Consider the following 10,046-nt stretch of genomic DNA (forward strand, 5'->3'; position numbering starts at 1 on the left):
TGCTATAATGCCCAAGAAGACAAGTAAAAATATCAATAAAACAAATGAAAATGACAAAAATTTTATAGTGGATTAATTTTATTTGAAAAAAAAAAATCTATTTTTTCAACAAAAAAAATCGATTTTAAAATTGTCAAGAAAAAAAATCCTGATTTCCGATTTTTTGATTTGATTTTCCTCCCCCTAATAAATAGATAGTTGTTGGTTACCATTTTTCTCGTGTAAGGCTTTGGCAGGATAGTTTTTTTTATTGCGTCCTTTGTTAGAGGAAAGACATAATATATTAAGAGCGAAACAGATTTTTTTTTTCTTTTTGAAGGTGGTCACTTTGAAAAATTTATATTGATGAAACAAGTTGAATAGCTAAGTCATACTATGACAGCTGAGCATAATGTAAACATTCCCATATTACTAATTTCAATTAGACTGAAATGCAAATTTGGGTGAAATTGCTGGGAAAAAAAATCAAAATAGGACTTTCTAATGTCCAACTGGTGCCAAAAAATTAGAATAACAAGTTAAGATTTCACTCTAATACAATGTAATAGATTTAAAATACTGTTTTTTCTTCACTATAAATGTCTGCATTGCTGGGTTGGTAATAAACAGAAATGGAACTGAAACTGAAATAATAAATCATATTTACAACTCTGTCGTCCTCTTTAGGTGTGTCGATGCCCATTCCAGTCATCGGCCTTCACAACGAGGACAAGGTCTTTGTCAATGGCAGCTGTGCCCTCAATGAGGAACGCTTTATGCTGATTGGCTCCTTCGTGGCCTTCTTTATCCCGCTGGTCATCATGGTAGTGACATATTGCCTCACCATACAGGTAGGCCTTCAAGTGTGGGTTTATGTTTGTGCTTGTATTCCAGCTCAACGCACGTCCTTTCACCTTTTCCTCCCCGGCAGGTGCTCCAGAGGCAGGCTACCGTCTTCCTGTATGAATCAAAGACATCCTCTCAGCAGCCTTTGAACACACCAGCAATCACAAACACACTGCAGCCCCCGCCGAGCACATTCCACCTTCCTCAGCTCAATACACTCGATCGTCCAGACTCACAAGGTAAACAGTGATCAGTACTGAGGTTGTTCTGATCGGATCCTGTTACTTTTAGATGGAGATTAAAACCAGGAAATTGTGGGGATTTCTTTTTCTAGTTTTTCTGACATGTTCATTGGTAATATTTTGTTTGTTTTTCACCTTCTTTACTTTCTTGGAGACTTTAATCACTTAAATTAAACTAGGAAGTGGCGTACAGGAGATTGATGGCTTTGTGTTTACAAACCTCGGGCAAGTTGAGTAAATTTTTGGCCGCATGCTGTCATTCCCGTTTTAATCAGTAAAGAGGCTTTTATGGCAGCTCTGCACTCACAAGACTGAACCCACACAGCTTCTCCATTTATAACAGCCATCAACTAAAATGAGGAAAAGAAGATGCAATCATACTGTTTTCCAAAATGTTCGGACACCAAGTAAAGTGTGAATTAAAGAAGAAGAAAAATATTTGTTGATCTTTATTAGTTCATATTTCTTTATTTTACCAACATACTAAAAATTTGGGAAAGTGTACATCCATCCATCCAGCTACCCACCCGCCCATCTATCTATCTATCTATCTATCTATCTATCTATCTATCTATCTATCTATCTATCTATCCATCCATCCATCCATCCATCCATCCATCCATCCACCGTTCCATCCATCCATCCATCCATCCATCCACCCATCCATCCACCGTTCCATCTATCCATCCATCCTTTCGTGTGTGTGCACACAGAGAGGGTCAGACTATGAGCAGATTGAAAGACCCTGATGGAGTGGCCCCAGGATAAAGTCGTTACATTTCCTGAAAGAAGGTGACTGGTGTACCGTCATGGAAAAAACCAAGCTCAACCCGAAAGAGCCATAGTCTGCCACTTCCATGTGGGCTTCCACCTGTGGGGAGGAAAATCAAAGTTGTCAAAGTATCGTCCACCTGAACAGCAGGATGCAGGTTTTCCCATCAGAACCAGCAAGATGAGGAGTGTTGCAAAGTCTGTCCTGCTACGATTTTAATCTTATGGTTGACCTGTGTATATTGGTCAACATTAGCTTTGGTCTTCACAGGTGGGGAATTTACATATGACCTGTGCACTCACGTACCCCCATAACATCATGCACGCTGGCTTTTCAACTGACTGCTGATTACAGGCAGTATGGCTCCACTCCTCCAACGCCTGCAGGATGTAAACACTCCTTGACTTCCAATTAGAATTTCAGAGTTGAGTTTTTCTTGCTTCCGGGCAGTTTTCCTCTTCACCTCATTTCATCTTGAAGAGTTTGAACCCAGAGAAGGTGGCAACATGTCTGGATCTAGTTTATTTATCGTTATGGTGAGGATGTACAGCAGCTGTGGCTTGGGAGGTGAGGTACAAGAACACCAATCAAAGGCTGTAGTTTCCCGAAAGCTGAGTGGATGAGTCTGGTAAACAGATTCTACTGGTCTGATCACGTCTTCTACATGGATCGGTAAGTTGCAAAGACGCTGACTTTGTGCTCGCCTGCAGCTTTAGCATCAATGTTTCATAAAACATGCATTCATCACGTGCATGTTTAAAACCTTTGGAGAGATTCCTCCATGGATTCCTTCTTGGCTAGAAATGAGAAAGAGTCTTTTTGCCAACGAGCTCATTGGAAAATGTGTGTTTGGGAGGTCTTAGCATAAAACGGATTTCTTCAAGAGCAGAAATCTGAGCTTATTAGTTTGGCCCACATACCCAGCTTGCTCCATTGAGAAATAATATTAGAGGATTTGATAGTCTGTCCACATTTTCTACCTCATTTTCTCTCCATTCCAGACAGAAAAAAGTATGAACGGCCCTGCCAAAAGAAAACCTGACATGCTTTCATTGGTTCTAACATACAATAGTCATATTAAAAGCTTTAAAGTTTTCATTTTCTAGTGTGGGTTTGTTGATTATTTGCTTAAATATTAGTAAGAATATTTTTTTCTTTCCACCAACAAACCATTTGTTTTATAGATATTTAGGATGTTTTTCTTTTGCCTCTCTCAGAGTTAAAGCCTCCGCCCCCACAGAGCAGGCGAAACACCCTGAGCTGCCTGAAAGGCAACGAGCCCGGCATTCTGCTGAGCACCCCCACCTCAGACAGCATCAGCATCATTCCCAGCTCCGAGGTGGCATCGCAGCTCAGCTCTCCAGCTGCCGGTCCAGGCCGGAGCGACCCGTCAGGTTGCCATGGGAGACGCGGAATGATGCAGGCTATAAAAAATGAGAGACGGGCCTCAAAGGTGAGAGTAAAAACTGGAGTTCAGCCAGAGTGATAACTGAGTTTGATAGCTGGCAATGTTTCATCCATCCTGTTTCTCAGTATTTGACATTATTTTAACTTGTGTTTTTCACAGACTTCTACTTCTATTTTAAAAACAAAGAATCATATTTGTTAACAAAACAGAAGAGCTGGTAGCGTAGTTGGTTCACCTCACCAGTGCTTCTGTTACCATCATACATGTGATGTGAACTCCTCAATTCTTTGGAACAGTTCCTCACTCAGAATGAAAACTGAAAAAAAAACCTTTAGAATGATACCAAAGACAATACTGTTAAACATTGACAGGTGTCCGATACCAACGTGTAACCAGGATATGCACCAGAGTTCACATGTAATTTTCTAATGGGGGTCGGGTAACTTCATGAGCTGATAATAATGATACAGCTGCCAGTTAGAAAGGGTTATCATACCAAAATATCATCTACAGACATAGATCTTTTAAAAAATCATAAGTAAGTTTCATCAGCTTGAGTGGTACCGATATCTGGTCTGGCCCATGGACTATCTCCCCAACCACATTTGCCAACTCTGCAGGGTGGGATCCCGAGGTGTTCCCATGCCAACTGAGAGATATAATCCCTCCAGCATGTCCTGGGTCTTCCCCGGGGTCTCCTCCCAGAGAGACGTGCCTGGAACACCTCACCAGAGAGGCGTCCAGGAGGCATCCTAACCAAATGCCTGAGCCACCTCAACTGGTTCCTCTCCATGCAGAGGAGCAGTGGCTCTACTCTGTTCCCCTCCCGGATGACCGAGCTCCTCACCCTATCTCTAAGGGAGAGCCCGGCCACCCTGCGGGGGAAACTCATTTCAGCCGCCTGTATACGAGATCTCGTTCTTTCGGTCACGACCCACAGCTCATGACCATAGATGAGGGTAGGAATGTAGATCGACTGGTAAATTGAGAGCTTCGCCTTCTGGCTCAGCTCCTTCTTCACCACGACAGACCGCCGCAGAGTCCGCATTACTGCAGACACCGTACCGATCCGTCTGTCGATCTCACGCTCCATCCTTCCCTCACTCGTGAACAAGACCCTGAGAGATTTAAACTCCTCCACTTGAGGCAGGACCGGACTCCCGACCCGGAGAGGGCAATCCACCCTATTCCGGATGAGGACCATGGTCTCAGATTTGGAGGTGCTGATTAACAAAACTGGTGATGCATAAAATAACTGTAAACCTAAAAGAATTCAAACCTTCAATTTTAAGGTTTTTTGTCAGGAAACTCTTCTTCAATGTAGCCAAATGAACACATTTTGCGAAAACCAACGTAACATGTCAACACAAACATTTCCTACCAACTGTCAAGCATGGTGGTGGAAGAATGATGATTTCAGCTTGTTTTGGACCCCCAGGGCCATGACACCTTCAACTTCACCATCAGTACGGTTACATAGTGTTGTTTAATTCGGAATTAAACTATTCAGAATTAACGTATTCTCCTACGAGTTTACATGAAAATAATAATTCCAAAAGGAAGTTTACATGAAACACATCCTCACTTAATTGCTCTTTAAAAGGACATGTTGGGAAGGGTTCTGATTGGACAGAGGGTGCACGTGACGTATGACCTATACCAGAAATAAACAAAGCTTGCTCCCTGCTTCTCGTCTTTTCAGTTGTAAGTTGTAAAAACGACATAATAAGTACCAGTTTCGCCGCTATTTTTATTATAATTTTGAAGTACCAGCTCAAAACGAGCATACTATTTCACTTTTTGCAGCAACTGAGAAGAAAAAGAAAGAGACAACCGAACATGCGCATCTTTGGGACAGGACAAGGTAACTAGCATGCACAGAACAACCCGAATTAACTTTTACATGACAGAGGATTTAAATAGTTCGGAATTAAAATGCGAATAAACCAGCCACTTACATCGGAATTAAGTTTAATTCTGAATAGAAATTTACATTAGGAATTAAGTGTTTACATGGTCGTTTTTCATCAGTTTGAAGCGGAATTAACTTTTATTCGGAATTAAACAGGAATTAAAACTCCCATGTAAACGCACGGTATGACCTCCTTGGTATATCAAAGTGATCCCAGACACAGCAGGAGATCTAGAACATCAACCAGCTTGATGGCAATGCTGTGGCGGGCCCTTTAGAAAGCTGCATGTTAGGATATTTCTGCAAACCTCAGTGAACTGAAGCAACATGGAACAAAATATCATTTCCCAATACTGAATAACACAAGTCCAAATTTGATCATGTCTTGCTCTGGTCTGGCCTTCACGAATCAAAGAGATATAAACTGTTTTTGTTATTTTGCCAGCAAGCTGCTGTCTGTAAAATCATTTTAGGGATGAAGTAGCCAGGTCTCATATGAAACAAAACACCACAGGATGTTTTTTGTAGTCATTCACTTCTAACAGAAACTAACAAAAACAACTTCCATTGTGATGTTTTCCAGTTGAACTGTCAGTTGTGACTCCACTGTGAGTATAAAACAGAGAGGTCTGAGCTGGAAACATGGGGTATATTGTCTATTTAAACTGGGTTGTGTGTAGTGCTTGTCAGTACTCCGTGTTTTAGCTGTAGTAGGGAACAGTCAGTGGTTCATTATTTCAGTTCAAGCAAATGCAGCAATATTGATTTTTTAGACGTTGCCATTTCTGAATCAGACAATTACGCCAACTGTGTCTGTGCTGCCACACAGTGCTGCAATGACCTGCAGACTGTGCTAAAAGGATGTAGTGACAATGTAAAACATTGTATAAAACCATATAGCAGCTCTTGCTAAAACTCAGGTTTGAGTTGGTGCAGATGGCAAACTTCGTGCTCTTATAATGACCCTGCCAGAGTCAGCTTTTCTTGGCTGGCCTGTGAGGAATTGTTTCTGATTGTTAAATCTGTGAGTGCTGCCACTGCTGTCTGCAGCTGGTAAGAGTTAACCAAAGCATATCATTGGCAGGAAATAATAAGAATGTGAATATCCTAAAAAGGATTTGTCAAGTTAGCGACATGTCCATTAGGGGTGGGAAAATTTAATCGAAAAATCAACAATCTGGATTTTTTTGCTTGAATGAACCCAATTTTAAAATCGATTTTTTTTATTTATAATCATCTTTTAACTAGTCTTCTTGGGCATTGTAGCAGCACAATGATGGTCAGTCTACTGTGTTGTTTTTTCTTAATTGAAAACAAAAAAATGACGAGCTAAATAAAAGTTTTATATATTTTTTTGTTTGTTTTTAATTTACAAAAGTCAGCAATATCAAAGAATTGTGAGAATCACAATTTAAATCAAATCGGCACCCAAAAAATCTGAATCGAATCAAATTGGGACAAAAGCATATTGTCACAGCCCTAATGTCCATACCTGTCGAATGCGTCTTGGTCCGTTTTTTTACCCATCTTTCCTGCAACTTTCCCGCATTGTAATTTTCACGTAAATTTCCCTGATTATGATACAGGGAGAAAATAAGCCGACAAACAAACCCTCCACCCCTGAGAAGAGGATACATGTGGCAACCATATACAGTCACTTCCATCACCCACATGCATAGCAACACCCCACCCCCGACAATCGATCCGAGGAACCAGTGACCGAGATCTGGCTTTCACTTTTGCCAAATAAGTCCCCTTATTTTAAAATCCAGAACTTGACAAGTACGCTTGTCACTCTAAACTAACTCATAGTAGGGCTCATGCTCTATGTTTTACATTTTACGTTTATAAAATGTGCCATATAAATAAAGTGGATTGAATTGGATATGTTGGCACTTGGCAAACTTGTTTTGGGTTTTTTGTTTTTTTTTTTACTGTTGTTTGGAGGCAGATTTTCTTAAAGAAAAAATTGAACAACCTGAGTTGTAGGTGAGTCTAGCTTGTGTCTGTCCTGAAGCAACAGAAGTGGACAAAGCTCTGCTTCATGATGGAGTCAGACTATAGTATTAAAAGTCAGTGCAGCTGTTGACTTTTTTAGCGTTTTCCTCTGTAAAGAAATCTATTTAGATCATCCATTTTATAGTTCAAGCTCGCGCCAATGTCTGCTGTACTGAAGCCAGACCATAAAAACTTCTCTCAATTCACTTCCATTTAATTTTCTTCTAGTCTTTTAAGTTGTCACTGTCACTGATCCCATTTGTCTATCTCAGAGCGCCAGGAGCAGTGAGGTTTTCTGATGCAGATGTTTCCTTGTGGCAGCTTTTAAATTCCTCCTCTGAAATATTTAGAAGAGTTCATGTCTCATGTTATCAAATCCATGCAGACACTTTGAGTAGCGTCGAAAGGCTTGGAGTGCTGCCGGAGTCGCAGAGCGCTCCGAAGGGCGCTCAGAAACAACTCCACCAAATTTTAATTTGTCTTGGAGAAAAGCCAAAGCCCTTTATCTCCATATAAAATATTTAAAAGAGACAATCATCAGGATGTTACATGAGGCATCAGTTGACATACTGTATGGTGCCGGCATTACAATTTCAAGGATTTCAAGCAGGATTTTATTTTTTTTTTCACCTTTCTTCTTTCTCCTTCCATCTTTTTTCTCACAATTTCTCTCTTTTCTTTTCCTTCAGGTCCTGGGAATTGTCTTCTTCCTCTTCCTCATCATGTGGTGCCCCTTCTTCATTACTAATGTCACTTTCGTCCTGTGCCGCGGCTCCTGTAACGAGTCGCTGCTTCACGACCTCCTCAACGTCTTCGTCTGGGTGGGCTACATCTCATCCGGGGTCAATCCTCTGGTCTACACCCTCTTCAATAAGACCTACAGGAGAGCGTTCTCCAGCTACATCAGGTGTCAGTACAAAGTTGGGGCAAACGCGGCCGGCCAGGGTTGTAAAACCCTTTTGGTCCCTCCGCAGTGTCCGTCGCACGCCGTGACCCCTCTTCTCCCGAGCAGCCATGGGAAAGAAGGGGTGGACCGCAACAGTAACTGTCGCAATGGCAGCAGGGGGGATAACGGAAGGCTGACGGTGGACCCAGAGGACACAACCGATGATGGGACACAAATCGGGTTGGTGTCACAGAGCCTCTCTGAGTGCCACAACGTGGGTATGCTTTCAGAAACGGAGCCGGAAACAGAGCTGGAGCAGGAGCTTTCGCTCATCAGCTACAGCCCGGCCTCCACGGAACACACAAGCAGCGTGTGACTGCATGCGCCTCCTTCATTTGTCTCCTTTCCAACCCGGCTGAGCAGCGTTTTGACAAGCTGGTGCTTGCACATTGCAGCCTCTGCTCCGGTTATAGGTGCGCGGCTGTAGTGGAAGGCTGAGGGGCCTCATCTCTACACAGAAGTGCACTACTCGTATCTATGTGGAAAAAAGAGAGAAAAACCAGCATCTCTAATGTCTTTCTTCTTTTTTTCCCATGATGCCCATTAATAGATGATGAAGTCAGGCCTTTATGTGTATATAAATGTGCTCATCAATCACAAAATGCGCTATACGTCGACGAAAAATAGGGGTGAGGAGGAGAAGCAACCAGCGAAGAGCTAAGTCATTGCTTACCTGGTATACAGTCAAACTCACCCCCCCCCCCCCCCCCCCCCCCCCCCCCCCCCCCTTCGCCGAGTTCTACTGGTGCAGGTTACAGTCACCAACTAGGACATGACTGGAGTCAAACTACGGCTTCGAGCCCTCACAAAGTGAAAATACAGTCAGAGCTCCACAAAGCAAACTCAACCAAGTATATTTTGTGCCATCAAGCTTGACAGCAGCAGTCATGAAATCCACCTGAATGAACCTTTTCAGCATGTGCATTCAGACTATTCAGCTGGCAGAAAAGGAAACTTTCTCAAGGCTGCCGTCCAAGTTTACCTGAGAGGACCGAACATGAAGGAATGTAGAACTGCTACTGGTCTCCGGTGGACTCACAGTGCCATCTGGTGGCCACAGGAGTCTCTCGCATCGATTTTATGGGATTAAAGAAAAGAGCTTCTGAGAAGGTGCAAGCCTTTGAGCCAAACATCTGTCAGCAAGCTTCTTTTGACCAACACCACTTTGGAGACAGACAAACTCACAACTTCCAAATGTTTTTACTAAAATCCTTTAATAAAATCATCAGTTTCACCAATTAATCATTAATAGTAATGATTCAGCCTCAAGAAAGAGTTTTAAACTCACTTTTTATTTAAAGATCTTCCTTTGTCTGATTGAGTCTTGTGTTTATACAAGCTGAACTTGGGAATTCAGAGTAAATGTGTGCACAGTTACAGCTCAACAAAGGTACAAGCAAGACCTGAAAATGCAGTATTTGTTTCTTGTTCCATAAACTGGATTCATAAAGCTGACTGTCCACTTGAGTTTCTTTTAGCTAAAATGTTTTCAGGGAAAAAGGAAGTTCCCAAATCTGTTACATGGCTTTGATTTAGAATTCAAGGATGGTTTATTCTCTGGTCTAGAAGGAGAAGACTCCCACCGTACAGCTACCACTTAGTTAAATGTCTTTATACTCAACAATTGGTCTGAAAAACGCTCTCCGGGTTTGATGTCATTTGGTTAAATGGTTGGAAACAACAATGGTTTATTCACAAAATACTTTAACTGTCAGTAACTGTATCCATATATCATCAGGCTGCATTGAAATATTCACATCATGTCTCAGTATAAATCAAATTTCAGTCAGGGACAGCCATTACTTTGCTCCCATTTCTTTTCACAAGTCCCTCAGCCACAGGATTTTTCTGTCTACAACCCAAAATTTGCTCAGACCAGGCGTGGAAGCAACAAAGAAATAAGGAAACACTAAAGCTTCTGCTTATCTACCAGCTCTGGCTAG

General features: G+C 41.9%; 1 protein-coding gene across 1 annotated transcript in view; it reads left to right on the forward strand.

Moving 5' to 3' along the window:
* The window catches only part of htr2cl1 (5-hydroxytryptamine (serotonin) receptor 2C, G protein-coupled-like 1), a gene marked incomplete at both ends in the record, with an annotated part of 52,116 nt that extends 43,697 nt beyond the window's left edge, over positions 1-8,419 (forward strand). Inside the window, 4 exons of the mRNA XM_079257524.1 lie at positions 667-830; positions 911-977; positions 3,057-3,292; positions 7,847-8,419. Coding sequence (XP_079113650.1) covers positions 667-830; positions 911-977; positions 3,057-3,292; positions 7,847-8,419 — 1,040 coding nt within the window. The remainder of the gene's footprint in view (positions 1-666; positions 831-910; positions 978-3,056; positions 3,293-7,846) is intronic.
* Between the last annotated feature and the right edge of the window lie 1,627 nt (positions 8,420-10,046).

The sequence above is a fragment of the Telmatherina bonti genome (genome assembly GCF_933228915.1).
Source record: "Telmatherina bonti genome assembly, chromosome: 18".
NCBI classification, from domain to species: Eukaryota; Metazoa; Chordata; class Actinopteri; order Atheriniformes; family Telmatherinidae; genus Telmatherina; species Telmatherina bonti.